General features: G+C 44.9%; 5 protein-coding genes across 5 annotated transcripts; 2 read left to right on the forward strand and 3 right to left on the reverse strand.

Moving 5' to 3' along the window:
• Positions 1-5,067: 5,067 nt before the first annotated feature.
• H6S33_012902 (uncharacterized protein) lies at positions 5,068-5,593 on the reverse strand (the record flags this gene model as incomplete). The annotated part of the gene is made up of 3 exons (XM_044844252.1): positions 5,068-5,131; positions 5,197-5,289; positions 5,373-5,593. The coding sequence occupies 3 exons, from the start codon at positions 5,591-5,593 to the stop codon at positions 5,068-5,070; spliced, it is 378 nt and encodes a 125-aa protein (XP_044694611.1).
• Positions 5,594-7,325: 1,732 nt separating this feature from the next.
• On the forward strand, positions 7,326-7,737 carry H6S33_012903 (uncharacterized protein; the record flags this gene model as incomplete). The annotated part of the gene is made up of 2 exons (XM_044844253.1): positions 7,326-7,450; positions 7,521-7,737. 2 exons carry the CDS (start codon positions 7,326-7,328, stop codon positions 7,735-7,737), a joined length of 342 nt encoding a protein of 113 aa, XP_044694612.1.
• Positions 7,738-12,124: 4,387 nt separating this feature from the next.
• H6S33_012904 (uncharacterized protein) lies at positions 12,125-12,922 on the reverse strand (the record flags this gene model as incomplete). The annotated part of the gene is made up of 3 exons (XM_044844254.1): positions 12,125-12,640; positions 12,712-12,829; positions 12,888-12,922. The coding sequence occupies 3 exons, from the start codon at positions 12,920-12,922 to the stop codon at positions 12,125-12,127; spliced, it is 669 nt and encodes a 222-aa protein (XP_044694613.1).
• A 2,619-nt stretch (positions 12,923-15,541) lies between these two features.
• H6S33_012905 (uncharacterized protein) lies at positions 15,542-16,550 on the forward strand (the record flags this gene model as incomplete). The annotated part of the gene is made up of 5 exons (XM_044844255.1): positions 15,542-15,630; positions 15,807-15,880; positions 16,027-16,149; positions 16,226-16,374; positions 16,449-16,550. The coding sequence occupies 5 exons, from the start codon at positions 15,542-15,544 to the stop codon at positions 16,548-16,550; spliced, it is 537 nt and encodes a 178-aa protein (XP_044694614.1).
• A 7,117-nt stretch (positions 16,551-23,667) lies between these two features.
• H6S33_012906 (uncharacterized protein) lies at positions 23,668-25,458 on the reverse strand (the record flags this gene model as incomplete). Its single annotated transcript, XM_044844256.1, has 3 exons — positions 23,668-24,359; positions 24,421-25,308; positions 25,374-25,458. The coding sequence occupies 3 exons, from the start codon at positions 25,456-25,458 to the stop codon at positions 23,668-23,670; spliced, it is 1,665 nt and encodes a 554-aa protein (XP_044694615.1).
• Positions 25,459-25,695: the final 237 nt, after the last annotated feature.

The following is a 25,695-nucleotide window of genomic DNA, read 5'->3' on the forward strand; positions in this document are numbered from 1 at the left end:
AAGTCTTAAGCGCCAAGCGTAAAACTCGTATTATGATTTTATAAAACTCTGTTCATAGCTGACTAGCACTTCAGTTAGTCGAATGCCAATTAGATCCATAGCAATGAAGTCTCGTCTCGCCCTAACGTACATGCATTACTTACTCGTGACAGGCAAAAGTACCCGAAAATTCTGCTGCAATGCATAGGTATTTTTTCCACTGATAGGCCAATAAAAATTGCAGATGAGGGGTTTGCATTTTCGGGTACTAAACACTTGCTAGCTGCTGTGAGTATAATATATATCCACTGTAAGTAACGCTTTAACTCTGGTCTCCGTACTTTTAGAGCATTCTCAAGTGCGCTCATGATCAGCTCCAGTATAACATGCATTAGGCGAGAGAATAGGCTGACATGTGCCCTCGCCATTGGCAACTCAAATGAACAGGTTAGTCAAATCAGTCCCCCCATTCTCGTCCCGAGGGGTCTGTTGATCACAAAGAAGCCCTAGCTAGTAAGAACCCAACGTCAACTATTAGGATGCGTACCTCAAGATTTCGATATGCCGTGGCTTTCCGCATGACACCTCTCAAATAAATCCTACCCAGCACCCGAATCCTTTCCATTCGATCTTGGATCAATTTGATGGGGGACCCTGACTGGCTATTTTATCTCCTGTCAATCACATCGACGCCTGGCGATCATATTTTTAAACCCCGGGTTGACCGACACTGTAGCAATCAAGGTTGCTGTTGAGGTAGCACAAGATGCAAAGCTTATCTATGTCATGCAGGTCCCCATTGGCGTCTGCGAGGCTTCATCATGGTTATCCGGGAAGAAATGTGGGTTTCTACAATGAACTTTACTTTTTCACAGATCACATATGTAATGTACACACATGTGGTATCTATCGCATGTACAATATACACTATGCACGCGCGCAGTGTTGACTTAGTTTTCAATGCTTAGTTGTCGCTGTATGTACTCATTTTATTCCGCGGTCGACATCAGGGTCATCGAAAAGCATGGCGATCTTCGGTACTTCTTGTGGACCCTGTTACATAGTATATTATCTATGCAAGCCATATATATGCATTGACACTGTCAATCTCTCATCAATATTTTGCTCGGGAATCTCCTCGTCTATGTAGTTAGGTGGTAGAGTATCACCACTGGCGCTCACCCAGTGTAAGATTCGTGTCAACCCCTGTGCAAATCACTGTCCAGGCTGGCATCATGGCCAAGAGAGGCGTTATTGCCTTTAACGCCGCGCCCTCATGACCGTCATAGTGCACTAGCCGGATTCAAACTTCTCCCGACTCCACAAAATAACTCCTCGCGTAGCGGCTCAATCCCGAGCTCGGGAAGATTGCCAGCAAGGATGTCAGAAGACGGGACTGGTGCAGAGGACAACGTGAAAGGGATTTTGAAACTCGACCGTTATGGGCAACTGCAGCTTCTTATGCGTGAGATTCTCCGTTCGGGGTTTTAGTATTACTGTAGCTAATTAAAACTCTCTCAAAGGGTTAGGAAATCTCAATAACGAAGGAAGTTCAATTATAGACATGTAAGCCGACAGCTCTGAATTGGGCCAGAAAACGGTTACTTACATATACATTTAGCTCTCCGCGTGCCAAACTTTTGAAAAAGAAGAAAACACAGGACACCGTCATCATGCACTGAATATTCTTTAAACGTTGTGCATAGTAGCTGCACGTACACTTCTGTGTATCTGATTTTTCCACATTGTTTCAATACCATTTAACCATCATATGTTTAAATTGATGTTTCACCCTAGGATCTATATTCGTCCTTAATGGTTCGATGTATCCATCAATGAATCACAACGTCACTTCAGATCTCACCTGTGGAGATGTACTGATTGGGATCTGTGAAGAGGTTACCGGGTGAGTGATAAACTTCGGGGTAATTCTGAAACGGACCAAAGAACACCTTGCGACTTTTGCAAGAACCCCCCATATGACATCTTACCCTATGCATTCTTGTGCGTACCCGGGGAATAAGAAGTGGGACCAATCCTAAAAATCCAAAGGCCGGTACAGCCACCCACTCCTCATAAGATTCAAGGGATCTAATTGATTGCCGAGACCCGCTATCGGGCAGGATCAATTGAAAATTTGTCTCCTCATCCTCATCGATATAACGATCCTCATTCGCCCCGTTTCCTGACTAACGATCCTATCGTGTTCTAATCGTGTATCGAGGGATTTCAATCGCCGCCTACGTAGTTCATTTGAAATAGTCACTGCATTTTCGCTCCTCCACAAATAGTTCCGAAAACCGGTAAACGCGGTACATAGTGTGTAATCTAACTGATCACCTTCATGGTCAGCTTTATGATTAAATCTTCATGTTCACCCGGTTTCAATTCCGTGGACACAAGAGTTCAGAATTCCACTTTCTTTTTTCCGAGTTCGAGAGTTAGTGAGTGGATCTATCCTCTCGCTCGTTGCAGGGCTCGCCGAGATATGTACATAAAGTACGTATGATGCTATGATTATCGGAGTCACCGTTACAGTATCCCCGTATAATCATGCCGTTGCTGGTTCAGCCTGCTCGCCAATGATACCCAACCTCGTTCAGTTGTGATGTTGTAGTTTGCATACCCCGCATCCGAATATATGTGCGCCGAGGTTGACTAACTAACCCCGTAGTACATGGAATCCTCTGTAGCCCTCTTAGATGATATCACTTTCCCTTCATATATCAACATTTCCGAAACTGCTGTGGAGACAGGGTCGGTATTCGCCCCCATAAATGAGGTGTGTGGCATCATGCAAAGTCGATTCTTTTTCTCCTTTCCGGAAGCTTTGCGGGGTAGTAGATATCTCCTGGATTTGGGATGATGATTGTGGGGGTGTTGAGGTTCTGGTATGCAGGTTCGAGAGCGTAGAGCACCTTAATTACGAGTCTAGTGTGTGTTTTGTGGGGTGTGTATTCGAATCCGTTTGCTCCAAGGTACGATAAAGCGAGGTGAAGCAACGACGTATAGCACGATAGCGCTCTTGCAACATTTATCACACACTCTAGCATACATGTACGTATGTGTAGACTAATTTAGACTCCTTTATGTACTGTGCTGTAGAGTACACATGTATACGGTTGTACTAATGAAGAAAATGAAGGGGAAAATAAAAATAAAAGAAAATGAAGAAAATGAAGAAAAATGCTAGATGATTAACTAGTGCTGAGCAAAGTATTCACATGAGGCCTTTTTTTACTGCCCTATTTGCAGGTTAAATATTATACATGATATCTGCGTGTAGCTTTTTAGTACATGTACCTTATGCAAGAGGGGTATGTATGTACACGGTCCAATCGCAATCATAGAATATCACTCGTGACATCTACTAGCGCCGTCACACCTGCATAAATCAGGGTTGCCCTAGAGAACATAGTGCGGTTCACTAGTACAGTACTGTATGTACTTACATGTAGAGCAAAAGCTACATGTACTCTAGCTAGCGCCCATGATGACGAACAAATCCCAAAACCACGGCACTCTCTCCGAGACCAACCTTACCGGGAGGTCGGTCGTTGCCCAGACCTCCGTTAAAGACAAATTTCGCCCTCTCATTGACAGGGCACTAGTGCACACAAGGAGGGGGAAAATTCAAAAGGGGAGGGGAGGGGGGCGTGGAGGGGTTTGTTGCATGCATGGATGGAACTTGAGCCGCACGCAACTTGGAACGACGACACTTGATCTGCAGCAACAGCGAATCCTATTTATTCACCGCAGTGCGCGGCCCCCGACCGGCTTCATGATCTGATTCGGGCCTTGATATTTAAATCTTGTCGACAAGATTGTACTAGCTGATTTCCCCGTTGGCCTCAATTAACGATTGGACTTGTTCAAAATCCACTCTTGTGGTTAGCTGTGTGTGCTAGCCCCTCTTTCGGGCCCCACGGAAGGATCGATTCCAGCGAGTGATACCCCATGAAAAACTCGAACCAACATGCCCCCATCAAGTTTTCTCTTTCCATATAAAAAACGTTATATGCGCGGGATCTACACAACTGCATAAGCTAGCCTTGGCCTACTTTAGCAGACCTCGAAAGAGAAGAAAAAAAGTTCTCATGTGATCGATACATCCAGTAATCTAGGCAGCGTCGTGATTCGCCCTTTGTTCCAGCAACAGGCAATGTTTATCCGGACAACTACATGTACCTACCGTACGTCGTCGTCCCGCGGCCCTCACAAGATATTTTTTCTTTTCGATTGTTGCCACGTGTACGACGAATGAAGTTTGTAAAAATCGCTAATTCGCACCTGTGCGTCCGTCATGAGGCCAAGAGGGGGGGAAATAAAAAACAATAATAATAAAAAATAAAATAAAATAAACGGTTTCCTGGGAGGAACTGAATTAGCGATTTCAAAAATTGTTGGTGGAGGGGCCAGCTGGAGGAGGGGAGGAAGAGAGGTGGAGGTTAACTAGAGCCTCACTTTCCTTTTCGCGGTGGTAGGGGAAGTGCTGCAGCTGCTGTGCTGTTGTCACAAATGATCCAATTCTGTATTATGAGTGGAGAGGCAGTCATGGAGAAGTCTTCACCTCGTGGAGATTCCGATAGGATCAGCGACACCTCAGGTGTTCTAGGGTAGTCGGTGATGGATCTTCGTTGGTCCCTTGGGTGGAGTTTATACTTCATGGGTTTGGATTGTAATTTTTGATACGCCTTCACATCCTCAAATTCATGACGAAAATGCGTACTTTTCCCTCTGCATGTCAGCTCGAGGTGATCTACGTCATGGATGGTCTTTTGATGTTCTGGATCAGCGCAATTTATATTACTCGGCATTCATGATCATCACGGGGTTGAGGGATAGCAGATAGATATGTGCGCAGCGCAGGTAAGTACAACGTGTGTATAATCAATTTTTAGAGTGCTGAACATAGAACAGAAATCGAGATAGATATACGTGTATGACAATAAACTAGTAAGGAGATAGATGAAGGGAAGATCGAAAGAGAAACGTCAACGCCACCCCCTGGAAACCGACACCTTTTGTACCAACGCAGAATTTCCCCTGATGCGCATTGACGATGGAGGTAGGAGGACGCCGAGGAACTCATGGTTCCCGGGGATCTACAGGTACCCTCTCCTCAACCATCTTTCCTTCATGATTCTTCCACCTGTTTTCCATGCGCTGATCAGTGATGTTCTCCTGAAACACTTAGGGGGTAGTCATCGCACAGACCTCTTCACGTGGTGTCGGTGTTTATCGTGTGGAGCACCAGGAGCAGCTACCACTGGATTTGCATGCGAGTTGCTCATCGTCCTCACGATTGCCCTGAAAAAAATACCATTAGTCTGGCTGTCATCTGTCGTCCGCGGCAAACAAATTTGTAAAGGAAGGGGTTGAAAATAAATTACCGTTGCAACTTGTCCTGCTCCTCTTCGTTCGATACGCCCTTAATCCCAACGCGAACGCCACTGTTAGAGATGTCAATATTCTTCCCCTTGAGTTGCTCCTTTGCATCCTCGGACCACTGTGGTATCTTCTGAGAGACAACGAAGCCCGCGGCGCCGATTAGGCCGATGAAGACGAAAACCGTTATCGCTGAGAAAATGTCCGAGAATGATGTGGCTGTCATGGTTGTAACTGTAACGTCTTGAAAATATTTTTTTCCCCTTGTGCCTTATGCTGTTGGATTTTTTCTTTCTTTCTTTCTTGGTGCTGCAATGCTGTAGCTAGGTAACTGTACTACTAGCTGTTGGTCTCTCGAAAGTGCAGTTTTACGATGAGATCTGGTTCTGGCCGTGAAGAAAGTGTCCAAGGTGTCGTGTCTGTAAGGGCAGGAAATGAGAATCATGGTGTCGGGTTTTTTTCTTTGTAACAACACGGACGGACTGACGGGCTGACGTAGAGTTGGCGCCTTGTCTACCTGCTTGAATCGCGATCATCAGTACCAAATACCAAAGAGGACTGAGACAATATAATGTACAGATGACGTAAAGTTTTGCCAAGACATATTCACGTGGGACGCGCGCGCAGACAACGACAAAAAAAACTGCAAAGACCTTTGGACGACGTTATGGTACTGCATCCGAAAGAAGGAGGTTATTATAGAATAATCTTATAGGGAGGAGATCTTATGGTACTGTTTCATGTAGTGTGGTACCTACTGATGGCTGGAATCCACTTTATTCGTGGTTTTGGGCCATGGAACGTTGTTGACTTACGAATAGTAGGAACTTTGCATTATCTGCAGCTGTATTCTAGGGCCCGATAAACCCACCATAAAATTTCCCCTCCAAGTCAGGACTTATTGAATAATGGTATCACTTCTTCCCTGCATATCTATAAGTGCGAGAGTGAAGAGTTATTTTATGCTTAGAGAATAGAGTTTTTACGATTGAGAGCCGCATCTCGCAAAATATTATAACGTTTTGAAAGACATGTTACGCGTTACGTATATGTGCATTTTGAAGATATAGCTCAAGTTTAAGATAAAAAATATCTGAATATATGCTTTACAGAAATCTCGTACGAGTATGGAGCAATGAAGTGTTGAGAAATAGAGCTTATGAGCGGGTGTGATAGAATTGAACTAGGAGGTAGATTCCATCAATAGCGATTGCATTAAAAACTCAAGAAGGATCTGTAATCCCAATTCATGAACGACATCATCATACCTACATGCGTAGTACTGCAAGACGAAGATCTCGCTGTAGGATAGGTGGTGTGATGTTTATAGGACAAACAGTGTACACTTTCGGCAGTTCATCACAGTATTACACTTACCCCCACATGTACATCGGACTCGGGCCAGTGTCTTCAGCTTGAGAACCCGGGGCGCCGTCGACAAGTGGTATCGTTTCAGCCAGACCTCACTCTTCTGCCTTTCGGAGGTGGTTATGGTCCGACTTACTAGATGCAATTAGCTTATTCGCCTTTATGAGGGACGCTGAACACTCTGACCAATCTTAGGAGTGATACCACGCCAACATGCAGCAACAACAGCCTTTTGATTTCGCGGAACACTGTAGCTCCAGCATTGGATCAATTCATAGGGTCCTAGGAGTGATCTGAGCTTTAGGTATGAATACTGATACTCGGAAATCTTTATATACGAGCTCCCCATTCCCACGATACTTCTCTTTTAAAAAAGCACCAAGCTACCCAACAACCAAAGTTCCCAACGACAGCCTCAAGTACATTCAATCCAGACATATTAGTTCTTCCAGCCTAGTCCTCCTCAGAGTACCACTTCCTCAATTCTCAGATATCAATCGGACTTCGAAAATATTCGTACGCCCTCTTTTTATATCTAAATCTCAAGAACTCAAAGCTCGAGCCTAAACCCCCTCCCCGCAACTCCAAAGATGCAGCCCCAGGAAATTCAGTCTTACCACCATTACCAGGAGATTACTGGAACGATCGGAGAGGGTCGTGTTATTGCAATTTACTTCTATGATGTTATGGCGCCTCCTTGCTGGACCATCCAACAGTGAGTTAGCATCTAGATATCTAGAATCGTCAGCCTTTCTTCATTAATCACTAACAACGGATTAATATAGGGCATATAATGATGCTGCTGCAAACCCAGAATACGCAGGAAGGGTTGGCTTTTATTCTTTCAGAGTTGGAGGTCAGGACCGTGAGTTGGAACAAATTCAGGAAAACATGAGGATCTGCAATGTGCCTGCGTTTGCTTTCGTCCGCGAAAACGAATTTAACACCGTCATCTGCAGTGCTGAGGAAGTTGCAAATGTGATTGCGAACAACGTCTTCTAAGTACAGTGTAGCTTAAGATCGGAGTTTACTGGCTGGCTGGCTTGTTCTTTTTTTCGTGTTCGGAAGCTTTGGTTCTTTATTGCTTGCATGCTTGTTTGTGTTGTTATTTTTGCTTTTGTTTTGCCTGTTTCCTGCAGTTACGTTTGGGGGAGGGGGTTCCGGGCGGGTGGGGGAGCTAGGGATGGTGGTGTTATTTTTTTCTCTTTTCCCCGCACAATATTTTTTTGGAAGTATGTGTTCCTGCAACATCACATTTGTATTCGATCAGTTCGTTCTTGCTTGTTCTGTGGTTTTTCCCGCCACTATGGAGTTCGGATTCAGTGTGCTTGTATGCCTACTTTCAGGAACCGGGTTTCCCTTCCAAATACGATTTGAATTATTTCTGCTCTCACTGCTGCTTGCTCCGACTTGAGTGCGTGGTCCGCCAGCTACCCAGCCCAGGAGATGAAAATTTATGTATGCAACACTCTCACTCTCACAGTGAGTGAACCACATGTCCAATATCTCGGTACCCAATCAAAACCTGTATGACTTGAAATTTTTCCAGGCGAACCATGTAACAAGTCATAATTACCGCAAAACGATAGCAGTGAAGCATGATCTCTCACTCGCGCCAGACAGCAGGCCAATTGCTGATGCCCCCTCAGCCACCTGATACAGCTGGCGAACCAACTTGTTATATATGCATGTACATGCGTACATGCTTACTTACATGTACATCCAAAGCGCGCTACGTTACCCTCTAGAGTACATTCTATGTGCATGCATACATTACTATAGAAGTTACGCCGCTGGTAAGTACATGTATAAGTTATCCTAGCCCGAATCGCGTGAGACGAACGAGGGATCCTTCGAATTCCTCCCCACATACTTTCACTCACCTCCCACCTTTTATCTCAAGTGCTACGTTGTGCATGTACAACTCGATCCCTAATTCCCCCACTATTGGCGTGCTAGTCCTCTGCCATTTCTGCAGTACACCCCCCATGTGCACTGCGAAGCAGCCTTATCGACCCCTGCTGTCCATGGCACAGTGCAACGAGCGCCCTTAGATCTGAGATGGTACAATACATTATGCGGATATTGCGAAGGAAAGCTGCTGTCCACGTCGATCACTAGCTAGACAGATAAATCCCTAGTTTCAAGCACTCCTTTGTATCGCCAATGTCGACTAAATGGCCCTTGGACATCGGTAAAGCTTTCGCTAGTTGGATTTGGTGGGTCGGCTCCTTCGATCTTCAAACCCCACGTATTCTTAATGCACTCAGAAACTTCGATTTCTGTGTTTACCTTGCGCTCAATGGTCTTTTGGTGCAAATTATTCGGTTGACAACCTTAAAGTCTACTACAGATAATAACACTTATCGCTTTTAATTCAAAGTTTCCATTTTTTAAATTTTATCCCCTCGATACTCGCTATGTCTGTATATCTCTATTGCCTATTAAACTTGGTCAGACTTCTACCGCCCTTGGGGAAGATTTAAAGAGTGGATCTTGGAGTACTAATGGCCCAGTTAGCCAGTCGATAAGTTATTCCACTTGAGTACAAACATGTATAACGATAGGAGATCAGGTCGAAGCCGACTCTCACACTTTAGAGTTTACCGGGCGGATCATAGCTCCAGCAACCAAGAGATCGCCGTTTGATTTCTGATTTATCTACAGGTAGACAAATAATATTTTACGTCATATCAATTGAAGTATACTACTCCTACAATGCACGTTGGCCTATCCTCTTAGTCATATTTGGCCCCTCGAGCCAATTCTCATTTTTATATCAAGAGGGTCCATCCCGTCTTTTGAAAAGATCGGAGGAGGTTATGCGCTGGAACTTCCCAATTTGTCCGTGTTATGTACCTGTCGAAACAAATGCCTGGTTCAGCGAAAAGACAAAATGCACTAGTTTATGCCAGCTCATCGTCTAATCGGAGAAACCCCATATCGCCAACCCCGACATTTCTCCTCTTATCCCTGACTCTGATCTCTACCAGGGGCTAAACCCACGGACTACAGTCTCGGATGTGGACCAATAGCTATATACGGAGCTCCCCAACGCAGCGGAATTAACTGTCCAATCTTCCGGGTCTAGCACTTCATATGTGGCTGATTACGCGATAGCTTGCATAGACATATGATGGTTTCCACGCTAAGAGTTATATTGGAAACGACATACTCCTCAATGATTTAGTGGACTTCAATGATAGTGTTGCTAACAACCTCTTGAAGCTCTCGATGGTCTTTTGGCCTCTAGTACTGAAACTTTATGGCGAATTGTGCCTCTAGGGCGATAACTGCAGTAATACCTAAAATACCAGTGGGTCCTCTCGCCTTGCGGGGAAAACTTGTGACCTACCCTGACTGGGCATTGGCCTGACTGGAAAGAAAAACAAAAACAAATCATAATCATTGACTTGAGTATTAGATGACGTAAGGAAGATGTTGCTTAGCTGAGTTCACTTTTATCAATTGCCTCCATGGGGAAGGTTTCACTTCAACGTCTTCAACAGTCATGCTGAATCAACACGAAATAGGAATTTCGTGCATTTACAGCTGGAGACGGGACGGGCCGCCGAGGGCACCACCTTTTTTGGCCGTCAAAATCTGAACATGTTATATATGTTGATATGTTATATCAGTATTCGGGTTTTTTTCTTTTCTTTTGAAGGCAGCAAAAAGTGACAAGTTACAATGGGTCGCCTGGGAGCTCTGGAGCCTTACTAGATGTAGATGAAGCGCATCGCTCTCGGATATAAATATTCGCATTGGTTCCTGCAAAGAAAATCTCGGTAACGAACAGGAACCCATTTGGTGCTTATTTACGAACTATTAAGCTTTATGTCCTATGATCTGCGGTAATATATCCGGGAAACTTTCCTTTTTGCGCATGAAGATGCCTCCTGATCTATGCTTTTTGGAGTATGTGTGTTCACACTGTTGACATGGAATTTCAGTCTTCACTGCATTCACCGGCCCTCCGGAGTCTTGCGGCCAACGACATGACTGCCCGCTTTCATAGACGTGAAAAATTTGCCAGCGTTGACATCAGACGGCCCGAACAAACAACTATGGCCCGCTGCTGTGCTTAGTATAAGATTCCTCGGAAAAGTCCAAGCGATGGATTCTAAAGCTGCCACGATGATGTTTATTTGTACAGTATTAACACCGCGATAAATATGGCTCTGATAAGAGCACCGGCTTCGTGGGAATCATCTCTGGGCAATGGACAACAATGTCGTATTCAGGTGACCAGTACCCCAACTCTAGGGTATTTGGAGGCTCAAATCACCCACTTATGGATTCGATTACCCAGAGTAATCGTGGCAGAATACATAGGACGAAATGTCTCACAATCAACCAATAAGCTCCGCCTTGTCCACGTGCAGGATTGTTGGATGTACCACGGGTGAGCGAGAAACAATTACATACCAACAGGCCAAACAGCGATCATCGTGGCTTGTAATTGAGCCGATCATTACGATCGTGACAGAGCTGAGAATAGCACTATGCGATGCACGTCGGCCGTGCAAGACCTTTTGTTTAGGATATACTACCGTTATTCTCGTTGATATCTATCGGTTGGGGGGCTATCCAAAGGATATGTTGTTTCATGTTCTCCGATTCTCGATGGTGTAGTTCTTGAAATAGGCTATTCCGATGACTATTGGCCTCTGAATCGTCAGTACCTACTCTCCATACTTTGGTAAAAATTGGGTCTGCTTACTCCTTTTCAATAATTTAGTCTGATCATGATCTCCGCTAGCTGCTGCAGCATCTCGTGATTTTGGGTATGGGATTGTACGCTAGGTACATACATGTAATCAGATAGAGCCCATCAGGCTGTTTTCTCTTTTGATGATTGCGCGCTCACAATGCATTATGTAGTATCATGGCCCGATTGTTAACTACTTCATGTATACAAAAGTATGTAATGGCAAGGAGAATTGACACAGAGTCATGATTGTTTTCGCCAAAAGGATCGAGTTTCGAAAGGGCTCTTGAATTTCTTTTATTCACAGCCATTTGACAACCTTCAAAGATTGAGTGAATACATAACCTCCAACAACTATAGTGTCTAAAATAAGGTCAGTAAATTTTCCATGTATCAATTTACAACCGATCCTTCCCAGACGCAAAAATATAGAAAGCTACGAAAAAACCCTCTACTAACTGTCAGATCCTGGAGAAAACGATTGATAAACAACTTGTATAATACAGTACACGCCCAATGAATACCAAAACCTCCGCCAATAATTAAAGAAAGGTTAGAGGGCTTCTAAAAAAAATGTAAACCGGAATAGTGTTAGTCATATCATCCACGACTTGACTGCAACTCCAAAACGCTCAAATCCCATTGTTCCAAAAGATTTTTTCAAGAAAAAATCACCCTTTACACCATCTTCCTATCGTTGTCGCTCATTCGCCCCAGTTTCATCAACCTCTCGTCTCTCTCCTTCTTCTCCCCTTTGGACGCATTCATTTCGACATTGAGCTGAAATTCCCTCTCTCTTCTCTGTTTGAGAATTTCTTGGTCCTCGTTCGGTTCCCTCCATCCATAAAAAATCATGACGGCCATAATCAAAAATATTGGTAAATATCCCAACCCATATATCCAGCCTGGGTTAGTAAGATGGGATAGAGGTGAGATATCATATTCCCAAGCACAGGCAGCGTTATAACAAATCCGAATCGTTAGGAGAAGAATACACAGCGGGATTTTCATCGGAACCCGGCGCGGTGTGTAGTAGTGCAGGGAAACAAATACTGAAAGGATGATGATCACAAGAGCGAAGAATGCGAAGAAACAGGCGGCGCGGAAACGTGGATCGGTGGCTGTTTGGGCGCCGCCGGTGCCCCATGCTTTAGTGATGGGATTCCAGTTACGGAGGAGCGACATGAAGAAGGTCTAGCGGTGAGAAGGTCAGTGTTTCTGTTTGAATTGTAAGGATACACTGTAGATAGGAGGCAATGACTAACCAAGAATCCGAACAGATAAAAGACCAACGGGATATAGAATTCGATTTTAGACCTTTTGTCGTCCTGCGGGAAACAGAAAGCATCAGCGTCGACATGTTGCCGCTCCAGGAATGATCCCCTACAGCAATCGTTAGTATTGACTATGAGTGATAGTTTTGCAGTTGAGTACAACATACCAATGTCGAGTCATTTCCCAAACACTTGCCAACATTGCTGGTAACGTGACATAGAAGAAGATGCTCTGCATGATCAACGCAGTGCTTTGAAGATAATTCCTATCTACGTCTATTGCCATAAAGCCCGATATCATCCCACACACAGCAGTGCAAATCAACCAATACCATTGCCACCTTCTTGAAACCAATCTGAACCGTTTTTCTACCGGCAGGTGTGTGGCTCCGTGTTTCCTCAAAAGGGTGAGCCCAAGCATAATTCCGATCGCGAAAAGCACGCTTGACACTATGCCGAGGATTGCACGCGTTGCAATGGGGTTGATAGGGGCATCACAGTTCGTCCCGTTGAACACTGAGCCATTCAGGGCAAAATATGGATGGTAGTTATCGAAAACAAGATAGCAGCGAGAGATATTTGAAAGTGTACCGTTTGTGTAAATGGCTGTTAAGTATTTTGTTCTCGCGTCAGTGGCTGTTATCTTGGCACTTTACTTTACTCGCGAACAAGAAAGAACCAAAGAAAACCAAAGAACGGACAAACAGCTAAGGATGATATAACCCACTGTAATTAAACTCCTTCATAAGTGAAGAGTTGAAGTAGTTGCCATTATACTCGATATGCGATGCATTATAAGGGGTTAGAGAGACCGCCATCTTAAATCAAAGCTTGTGTAAAAGACCTTCAGTTCCACCTACTCGTTTGTACGCAGCTGGATGAGACCAGAGGAAACAAAACGTTGGAAAGGGTGGGGGAGGGGAAGAACAATGAGATAAAGCGAATAAAGGCGTTTTTTTTCGGAGCCCCGGATAACGACACAGCAGAGCTTGAAATATCGCTGCACCTATCTTGATAGGTGCCTGTTGTGGAGCCCGGAGTCAGAAATAATTGCCAAGGTGGAATGTCTAGGCGGACGGATGAGGGAAAACCCGTCATCTCCGTCAATCAGATTTGAGGAAAAAACCCTCGCTCGGTCGCGGCATTCTTCATCCGATCATTACTGATCAATAGGTTTCCTATCGATACATGTCACCAAGTATCGATTACCAACCTTGACAGGTTGTCTAGTTTTGCCAGTTAGCTAAGTTGAACCCGAATAGAGGATGTAACTAGGCGTAGATACTCTGCATGTTGATGTGCCTGGTACTCCTATTGCAACCGAGTAAACCCCGAAAAGTGAACGACTCCAGAAGCATACAGTGCTGTGCCTGTGTGAGCCAAAGACAATCACGTGATCGAATAGGATGACTGTGCGCAATCAGGGGTGACCTAATTGAGACCTTGGGATCTAAGATTTGTCAATCGTATTAATGAAACTTAACGTGATTTGAGATACCGACGTGACATATCGAGGCTTCTTGCAAGCACAAAGCTTTAGGACAGTAGAATGCAGGTACTGTCTTACTAGTATGCCAGAAGGCATGTTAGACAAGTATAATAGGACTGAATACATATTAGAGGTAAGCGGCCTAAATACTTTGTTAGGATACATATGTAGTCTCTTGTGTATTCCAGAGAAGTAATCGTAATCGTAAGGGTTTTCCGGCTGCGGGTAGAATGTAGGTGCTTTACAAGGACCCGCATGGTAAATAGCGAAGTCTGCCGAAAATTTCCAATAGACCCTTGTTTTGGAGGGTTAAACTATGATTACTAGTGCCAGGTCTAATATCTGTAGGTTAATATTTTTTATTTTTCCAGCAGAAGGCTAGAAGCTAGAGAAGCTTCGAAGACGTACGCCATGGACCGCGCGAGGAGTACATGTACTTACGTACTAGTTTTATCCGCGGAAGATCTGGCGGGCTGTACCAGATCGACGTCTCGACATTATTTCACTGCAATATATGGATAATTATATAAAGGAACAGCAGATGCCTGAGTATATAATACTAGTATAGGCCCCTGAATGTAGATGTTATTAAACAGACAAGCTTAAGCTCAATTAAGAGCGAACTTGGATTAAATTTGAGAATACGATACTTCTTGGCGCGTGTGCCACGCTCAGTTACCCGGCCCCGCATAACGATTTTTCACTCGTCATAACAGGCATCGATACATCCGATTGGACAAGAATCACTCACCCCCCATGAGCTCACATTCCGGATTGAGTTTTTCCTCCTAGATAGTCTCACAACTACGCTTTCTGGTACAGTAGAACCTTTAACTTCGGTGTTTGGTACTGGAACTATCTATATGACACTTTCTCGGAATTGTGTTTGCTGGAAGCGGAGATGATGTTATCAGGCTCAACTTTGCCTATCTGGCCTCGGACAAATAATTGAGAGCTCAACTCGGGGCTATGAAGTAGATGGCAACTGCGGCAAGTACTCTGTGAGCCGAATCTATTCATTCTCTGATTAGAATTCTGGTACTATTCGGGTAAGAGTCTTGTGAATATCTCAATCGCCCTAATCCAAAATTATTCAAAAATTTGGAAAGCCATCTTCGCACATAGCGTCATCTTACAGCCTGAACTAATACTAATATCTTTCCAACTTTAGATACGAGATACTTTATCTTTTTTTGCATTACTGCTTCATTTGAGAATCTGGAGTTCCTATCCAAGGAACAAATGGAACCCACAAGCGAAACATCTCGAGAAAAGGAAAGTGCAATACTATCTTCTCGCCCGTTATCGGCGGAACCTTAAAGGTTACTAGGGATGTGCAAAAAGACTTGCCTAAATCCACAGGCTCCCCAAGCTCTCCTGAATATTCCACTATTCTCAAGAACGCTCCTGGAGAATGGACAGTATGTACCGCAATCGGAGGAAATATCCCCAAGAAAATTCTAGAGAAGGATGTGACCCCCTTTACTGATTTGAACCGTCTCATATTGGAGATTTGTTCCTGCACAGCCCTCTGAGGGCAACCTTTCTCAATTGGCGTGAAAATCCTTTACATGACAGGTGGCTGACATTCCTAAAGCTCCCCAACCGTAAGTGAAGTTATCAGAGGCACACAAATGGAGGAATCAAGAGGTTCATTAATTCTAAAATTATGTAAGTAACCTCCAAACGATCAACATTATCTTTCCACTCAAGCTTATGATGCGAGGATATTCTGCGCTTTGACGATCCTAGAGAGCTACAAGCTAGAAACAAGATAAATCCTGGGGTGCTAACTAATGAGTGCCGATTATCATTAGCAAACCTTGATGTCAGATCCTTGAGGGCTTTCTACTCGCTAAGCTTGGTAATAGGTTTCTCTGAGAAGACCGACTTCGACCATAATAATCAATTCGAACCAAATGTCGAGATAACAGTCGGTGGTACAAAGAGCAATATTTCACTCATAGCTCCCATTTTGCGATTACCCTTACTTCACATATTTCATATCGCAAATAGGCGAATTATACGGCTCTACTCGACATTATCTCACACTCCAGATAGGTGGGATTCAACGTATTTTTCTTGCGTCAACCTTGGCTTCCGATTTTACTGCACACCATCTTGCGAGACTGGGAGACGGAATGTTGCAGATAGCATGGTTTGAGGTTGAAAAGCATCTGTTTCGTTGGCTACTTCTCTTATGGCTTGAGCTGATGTGTCTATTATGCTAGGTTTGTAGTTCTGCACATTAGTTTTTCTGCGTGCTATGCCAATAATCAAGGCCCTAAAACCTGGTTTTAAATCTCAAAGGACATATTGCCCTACTTTGACATCAGGATGACAGGTCATGCCACACGATATCACTCGTTTTTTATACATTTCTTCGCCATTCCACACAGTCAAACCTCTGTGACCCAAGGGAAATTTCTCATAGCCGTTAGAAGCTATCACCGAGATAAAATGGAGTTGCAATAAATTGGGCCTTCTTACGGACATCCTCAAGGGTTTTCGTACCGCCTTCTCAGTTGGCGAACAATTCGGAGCTGAGGTTTAATTCAAAACCTGGTGGATCGCTGAAAATCAACTCTTCTTCCTATTGATGGAAAAATCCAGGCTTGACATGCGTACATGACGTTTTATATCTGTCTGTTTCAAGCGTACAGGGGCGAATAACTGGCATCCGAGATTGTTTACTTCTGGCATCATTTGGATACTCCTTTTAAAAAAGAAATTCCCTCCCAAATTTTCGCGCCGTGCATGCATCTCCGAGGGGGGAGGGCTCTCTATGGATGCCTTCGGTACATCGTATCATATCTACTAGAGATTCAGCGAGCGGAACGCGGAAACGGCCGGTTGGACCGTGACCGTGTGAGCAGTCACCTTGGTTCACTTGCGCGACCTTGTACTATTAGGATCGATCGATCATGTACGCCCTAAAGTATTGTCAACAAGTACGTGATGGGCAGCGTCCATAACCTACATACAATAGGTTATTGTCAAAGTCTAAATCAACATGAAGACTTATAGGGCTCAATTATAGCCAGAAGGAGTTTAACTTCAGCGCTATCGCTCAAAATTTTACCCTCCCCAAAAAACTAAAAAAAGAAAACTACTTGAATTCAACTTCCACGAAGTTCAAGTGTCTGATAGCGGGGCTGTTATCCGGGTGCAAGTTTGTGTAGAGTGTATACTACATACATGATGTACGCACATGTGTGTACGCACGCAACTTACAAAACATACAAGCGATCATCACACAATCTCCCGATTTAGCAGCGCCTCGTGGCACAAGAAACAGAAATACTTGTTGTTTCCAAGACGCGAGGAGAAAAGGTCTCTGAAAAAAAAAATGGATTCACCTATCTTTAATCGCGTTCAATCTTTTGTCGTGCTAACCCTTTTGAATCCGCCTGCCATATTTTAGATACGAAACATTGCTGCGAGAAGATGGCGTGAAGTTGAGGGCTTGGTTTACCGATCATCCAAGAGGACGATTAGTTGTTACTAGCTGTCCTGTTAGGTGTCGTGAAAACGAGGAATAAGACTGCAACCCTTACCGGGTCTTTCACTTCCAGCCCGTGGCGTAGCTTTATCTCTGAAATAAATGAGATTAGAAGGCTGAATACTCTGTATTGTCATATACATACTCGGTATTATAGTGCTGATAAGGCCTTTTCGAATTCCTTTAATATACACAGATACGTTGCGCTGAGAATATAAGGTTGACCATGGACGAATCATTCTTAAAAGACTAGTGTGTCGTGCACTAAAACAAGTCTAACAATTCTCCTTCCCTCACTTCTTTGTCTAGGGATCCCCCTAAAAAGTCATTGAAATACAACGAGTGAGAGGGCATGAATGTGCATAGACACAGCGCCCGCAGACCAATTGTGTTAACAAAATGAGTTTCAGCTGCTATACAGTCAAGCATTTGAGTGATAGGGGGGACAATGGACCCCTGTAAGCATGAAATGGGCCCACAGTTTCCAGCAGGAAACCACGAGATATTATATCTTTCATGCTCTATTTACAGATTCTAGCACTAAACAAACTCACTGACGTGGCGTTCCAAAGAACGAACACTTTGTATTGATCATCTACACATGCATTCATTAAGTCCTCGGTTTTTGGTAGTGATTTAGTTGCAACGACATCCAACGACTTCATGATCGAACGCGAGTACAGTGCAGCTAATGCATTGCTCTCTAGTGGAAGTCTAGAACTTTTGTTTGATCTTATTGGATGCCTTAATATTGAAGGACGATCATATGAAAATCTTAAGACCCGCCTTGGGCAGGCCAGTAGGATCTGTGAAGGTACGGCTCATCTAGAATGAATAAAACTTGGAAGGTTTATGTAATAGTGTGGTCCATGAGCCGGCCCGGCTCGAACTTTAGGCTCGAACTTTCGGCTCGAGCCCAGTGAGCCTCACCCTCCAGCGAGCCTGAGCCGGCTTGAGCCATTTTCTCTAAGGCTCGAGCTTTGGCTTGAGCCTTACCTCAAGCTCAGTTTGCTCACTCTGCACTAGGCTCTAGAAGCCATAAAGGAAGCAAAAAAGGGATTTCTACCCACTAGAGTGTTCACGGTATTAACCCATGAAATGAAGCTTATATCTGCCATTTTACTATACTTGCTATACGGATAACCTGTTTTTTATATCATTGATCACAGGCTCGAGCCAGTTTACGAGCCTGTCACCAAAGCTCGAGCCTTGCGAGTCTCTGCCTCCCGCGAGCCGAGCCAGCTCGAGCTTATATGCCGGCTCGACTAGAGCCGGCTCATGGACCACACTATTTATGTACTGGCATACTGTCGAGATGCACACCCACTGACTTAGCTCGAATTCTGGCTGGGTGTATTATCTGTGTGTCAACATCAGAAGCCTTCGTGAAAGCCGTCTCAAGATAACCCTTGTTTTCTATCCCATTCAACTATTGCCTCTCGAGATCTTATCTTTCTTGGGTTAGCCCTAAAGGCGTCTATGCTGAGTGATTTGACTCTCACGATTACATGTGTTTGTTTACCTCCTACCACCTGATATGTACGGCCATTTCCTATCTTCACTCATCTCTCTTCCTGATTAATTATACTGACCCCCCAGTTTGTCAACTGGCTAGTACTTTCTCATTACCGGTCGTCCATCCAAATCCAAAAGTAGAATCTATCCTCTATATCTACAGGACCCCATCTAGAAAACTGTTTTAAAAGTCAGATACAGAAAATATCTCGCCTCATCTTCATCCAAACAAATTGAAGAGGCGGTGAGAGCGGGAAATCATCCAAAGCGAACCGATTAGACCATCCGGATTCTCTCTCATCTAAAACCCCACATTTGAGAAATCTCTTTACATCGACGGCCTCTGGAGCCCCAAGTTTCGATACTTGGATCATCGATAATATCTTATACCGAATAACCTCGCGCGTTAGCATTATATAACATCACTGTGGTCTGTTTTGCCTTCTTTTCTGTAAGTTGAGACTTCATCCCCAGCAAATTAATTCTTTGTGCATGTGGCATACATGTAGGGGACCTAACCTTTTAAAGTACCATGTCAACTAGAATTCGTTACAAAAACTCAACTATCAAGGGAGTGAAGAATGTCTTCTTACCGGCTACACCAAAGATGGGATGAACATGTTGAAGTCATACGTAGTATGACGCACTGAAATCCAGTAGCAAATGCACATGCGGTTATCTCCTTATCTCCTGCAGGTACAGGTGCTCCAGATAAGCCACACTTTACTGAAACAACAACCTTTGTAAAAGGACTTCATCCCCTGAACACTCGGTCTATCATTCTATCATGCGACTCGCAGCCGTGTAGCTGGACTCTCAAAAGAGGGGACCTTTACTTTAATGAATAATTACCCGGAGAACACGGCTATCCGCATCGATGAATTTGGGGCACTGACTGCATGTGGTCCTTACAATATTTGATTAGCTTCCTTAATATTTTATATGTCGCCTATAGATGTACATACATATATGTATCTTACTTTCGTTCCATGGATCAAAGTCGGCCACTGGTGTGATACCAGTTGCTGAGCCGACAGGACATCACGACACCCTCCGCCCCGCCATTCTGGGAGTACACAGATCGATTTGAGTACAACCAGAAGGCGGTCCAGGTGGTACTTCGCCTGTTAAAAAATCATAAATAAGACGTGAGGAGGCTTGAGGGCCTCTCATCTGTAAAATACGTTCTACTAGCACATCAGTAGCCGACATATGAATTCTGTTGTAGATGTAGTCAGAATGGCGAAAGTATGATATCCAGTATTTGTGTAACTGCTTCATCGCATGCTGTTGACTTTTTATCACTTTCACTTGTTGATATTAGATACCTACTTGCCATGCATGAGAACTGTTTAGTTCCTGAACCAGTCACTGATACTGTGAAGCGTGCATCATCACTCATATGTGGGGCGGTAAATGTGTCAAAAGTAATTTTACCAACGGTAGTAAATTATTTACCACCGGTGGTATAAGCACTGGATTTCAGTCATTGTGTCTGCACGCTATCCTACATTAGTATATTTCCCACCGGTATAAACACTGGGTTTCGGTCTTTATGCTGCGCTATACTACATAAATAAATGTTCAATCATTAATGCCAAAACTTATGAAAACTTCCCACCGGTGGTAAAATAATTTACTACCGTTGGTAAAATTACTTTTGACACATTTACCGCTCCATACTCATAAGAGTAACATCCCAGCTTCAATACTCTAAGGGCCCGTTTGGCTACCCTGTCGAAATGGAGTTTGGCGGTCAAGTTTGTGTAACTCAGTCCGATTTTTTCCCGTAACTCCATTTTGCCAAAAAGGTTTGTGTTCGTCCGTCCTTTTTTTTTTGCAGCTCTGTTAGGGCTCTGAAATCAAAACCCACCAAAATATTCACTTAACAACCAATGCCACAACCGGCGCTTGGCGGACCAAAAATGACCCAAACTCCGTTTTAAACAACCTGCATTTAAGCTCACCTAACGCAGCCGTTATTAAACGGGGTTTCAATTCCCCCTCGGCATCCAAACGGGCCCTAAGCTTTTATATACCAGTATACAGCATACATCATACTCCTCAGCCAATCAACCAGCATGCTAGGCGGCGCGGGGTAAAACGAGTTAGACTTGATTACTTCATTAATTGTATGTAACCCGGAGGTTATGACAAAATGAGTTAGATGGTTTTGCCAGCGAATAAATGGAAACATAACGAGTGGCATTTCATGTAAAAGAAATATCTTTTCTCGGGGAGTCGTCCGAGAAATTGCAGCCACTAACTTACATATCGAGTTTCTTTTACCGTGAAGTTCCTAGATATTGTGGAAAATAAATACACTCACCGATGGGTTGACCGTCGCGAGGCCGCAACGAAGGAGTGCTGCAAGCAGTAGTTATGTATACTTGTAGCCGCCTGGATTTCATGCCGCGGTCCTTAGACCAAGAAGTGTTTCACTCTTGCCAGGGATGGTGATAGTAAATTAGATGTAGTTCTGTAAGTTCACATTGAGTTTATGATACTTATACTTCCATGGATCCAATGTTAATGTGGATGGCTACCAAAATAGTCTGGGGATAGAAAACTCTCACTAATCGTCGATACTGCACCAACATTTCCTTTCTCTAGTGCACCAAGCTCTCGAGTTCCAACCAGTATCTCTTGCTCCAATCATATGATCTCACTCGCTCTCCAATCTAGCGATCAACATTTGCATGGTTTAAAACAGCAAGTAATGTGCTACCTGCCCATATAGACCATGGACGGGAATGGTCAAGAGAATACGTATAAAAAAGTCCAATGTCTTACCTCGCTATCTCCAGGATCCTGAGTGGCGCTATATGTGCGCATAGTTAGCGGAGATCATGCCAAACCCCAGAAAAGGAAAATCAGAATAAGTACCTGCTCGTCAAAACTTCATCATATCAAAACTAAAGCAAAAAACATCTTCCGTCCAGTCCAGTCTCCCAGAGAGAAATGCAGGAAGTAAATAGAAGAAAATATCTTACCAGGGGTTGTACTACAGTCCCAGATCGGATAGAGATTAGCGATTCCAAGAGCCAACTACGTATATAGGGGAGGTGTTGATGGCTATTAACCTCAAGGGAAAGGAGATGGTGGGGAAGCTGTGGTTGACAGGGGACGGGAGAGGGGTGATGAGGGGGAAGAGGGGATGCAAACCATAAAATCAATATTATTGATGGCGTAAAAAAAAAAAAAAAAAAACGTACCAAGATTCCGGATACAGTATATCGATAGCCCCTTGACTATCTGGGCCGGACGGCGGTTGGGATCAAGAGTGTACTAGCCACTCGGAGACGAGAACAAGTGAACCAAATCCACAGATGGAACTTTGTATCCATTTGGTAAAAATGAAAGAGAAAAGGAAGGAAGGAAGGAAACAGCAAAAGGCTTACGTGATGAGTGTCATCCATCCAGAGTGTCCCTACCATGTTGGCATTCTCATCACTACTTCCACCCTGAGTTGAATCGGTTCCTTTGGATCTCCGTCTTCTATATCGTCTATATCTTACATCTATCCCCCTCCGTTCTTCACTTCTTTTCCGCTTTCTGTTTCTTTCCTGTCCCCTGTTCCTTCGGGTTCCTCCTTGTTTTTTGGCGTACTTATTGATCTAATCAATCCCTGTTTTTTGGCACCTTCCTCGGTACCTTCATGATAGAGTGATAATTCATGCACTAAATACACCCGCTGGTTACCAGAACTTAATTTACTACAAGCCGCTATAATAAACTCCACTTGTTCTAGAAGCCCGCAAACTCCTTGAATAGAGACTTGCACCCAAAAATGGAGCAAAATTATAACCTTGTCATATATCTATCGTCTCACATATATCTTATGGGAGCTCGAAACGGTCAGCCGCGTACAGTAGGTGGTGGTGGGGGGACGTCCACTTACTTCTTCTTATTGGGTCTCGACTCTGCATACCACTGGAGGGCTCTCAATAGGCTGCCGAATCAGTTTTCCCAAGGCCCTTGGCGGATCACTAGCACTGTATTGTATTGCTGCGACGAACAGAGGGGGAGAATTAAGAGTCAGTCAACGGATGAACTCCTATATGTCGTTACCCGGCCCCAGCCTACATTCGCAATCTACTTTCAGAATATCTTCTTACGGATCTACTACTAGGGGTTCGATACCGTAAAAACGGACATCGCATTTGCCGAGTGATAGTTTGTGATTAAAGCCAAGTCGGCCCTTGCTATTATGGGAGATGGACAGCTATCGCCACTTAACCACAGAAAAGAGGGCACACTAATACGTACATATGACCTGACCAAAGATAAGGAACCGCAACAGAATCTATTTTTTTATCTTGCATCGCACAATATAGAATGCACGATCTGGTATACAGCAACAAGACAAGTTAAAAAAAACAGCAAGAAAGCAAACCCATGTAAGTAGCCCCACCTTTCACGGAGAAGGTACCTAAATAATTCACAACTCATCCCTCACCCTCTCCTCCATAGACTCCCCCTTAGCTTCCTCCGCCCTATCACCACATACAGCGGGCGTTCCGACCTCAAACCTATACACACACTTCTCCTCTTCCCTGACACTCCTGAGCTCATTCACTGCGCTACAATAGAGCTCGACATTGACGCTCCTCTTTGGCCCATTCCAGCACTGTTGCCCGTTATCATACTTCAATACTACACCACTGAGGCCCTCTTCATGCGCCTCCTCCCACCCAGCATCAAACAACCCATGCTGGCCGCCAACATCCTCCGGCGTTGTGTACTCGATACGCGCAAAGCTACCCAGCGACGTGCTCGACGAATCCTTGAGCGATTTCTGGTGAGCTTTTCCATGGAAGCAGAACTCATACTTGTATTCGCCGACGTCAGCGTCAATGCACTCGCCCTTGAGCGGGCGGAAGACGTCGTTGTGGCCATAGGCCGTATTGAGATCGTCGTTCAAGGCGGTGAGGCGCGCACGGTTATCGCGTTCTTCGGACTCGGCGGTTTTGAGCGCCGCACGGGTGGCGGTGACAGCTTTAGACTCTATGCCGGGGGTGTCTGGGGCTGGGGCAAGGATACCATTCTCGACGAGAATTTGGCGGAAGTCGTGGAGCTTGTCGTGGACCCAGTCTTTAATGCTCTCCGGGAGGTAGGCTTCGATATTGTAGACTATCCAGAGCTCTAATCAGGAACTGTTCACATGCTCAAGTCGGAAGATTGTTATGCTTACGATCACTCTGCGGCTCGCCGACCTCGAGGAACTCGTCCCAGTCGACTGGATCTTCACCCAGAAGGTCGTCTAAGTCCCTCTCCTCGGAATCATTGAGGTTTGTGGAAGTCTCTTCTTGTGCAAGGTACTCCTCCCACGCCCTGACGGCGGTCTTGACACCCTCATCGTTGAAGTTGGGATTATACCCCTCCTTCAGCGCGGCCAGGATCCCTTCGGCTTTCTTCAACCTCTCCAATGCCGCATCTCTCTCTTCTCTCACCCTCTCCAGCCCGGCCCTCAACTCCTCACTTCTCTCTTTGGCCGTCCCAACTAGAACACCCACCTTTCCACCCTCCCCCTCTTTGGGTGCCCTAACCACTCGTCGCCTCTCTCTCTCTTCAGCATCCCTCAGCTCCCTCTCAAGTCCCTTTACCTTCCCCACAATTCCCTCAATCTTCACCTCTGTTACCTTCACCTCATCCTCGGCCTCTTTCCTCATGATCTGTGCCTTCTTCACCAGTTCTGCCCACCCTTTAACTCCATCGCCTCTCAGCCTCTCCCGCTCGGCCTGGAGCTTCCTTGCGGCGATCCCGATCTCCGCACACCGGTTCTTGCACGAAACCCCGCCGACGTGCGCGTACTCATCGCTGCCATCACAGCAGATCTCATAATCGCAGACACCATCATTGACGCGCGACAGAGGGAGGAATGCCGGGGTATGCTGTTCGTTACGGCAGTGGAAGCCTCGGATGGCGAGCGCGCTATGGGGAAGGTGTGCGCAGGCGCTGGTGCCCGGCTCATCGCTGCCATCGGGGCAGTCGCAGAAGTCGTCGTTGACTTGGGAGCTGGGAATAGTTATGGATGGGTGTGTGAGGCAGGTGAAGGTGCTACCTGCGTAGAGGCGCGCATCTGTGTCATGGAGTTGGTTTTTAGCATGTTATGAAATTACCAACTGTGGGTATATAGTTAGTTACCTTCGGGAGAAACCCCACGAGGCGCTGTGGCAATAGCAACGGACGCGCTAGAGGTTAGGAGCAGGAGGAGGTTGTTTTGACGCATTTTGAGCTTTGGTTTCAATTGCGGATTGCGGGGGACCTGCTCAATGGATCGTGATGGTAGTGGTCGTGGTTGATTTTAGGTATGTTATATTGGTTTTGAGGTTTTGGGCTTATATAGAATGCCGAGCCCTCCTTGAGGCCACCTCGAAGCTTCAAGCTGGGCCCTGGTTGAGCCGCTAGCAATGGATGCGCCCTAACCCTATTTTTATTAATAACACCATGCAGGGATTACCGGTTC

The sequence above is a fragment of the Morchella sextelata genome, assembly GCF_020137385.1.
Source record: "Morchella sextelata strain SCLS chromosome Unknown scls_9, whole genome shotgun sequence".
Taxonomy (NCBI): Eukaryota; Fungi; Ascomycota; class Pezizomycetes; order Pezizales; family Morchellaceae; genus Morchella; species Morchella sextelata.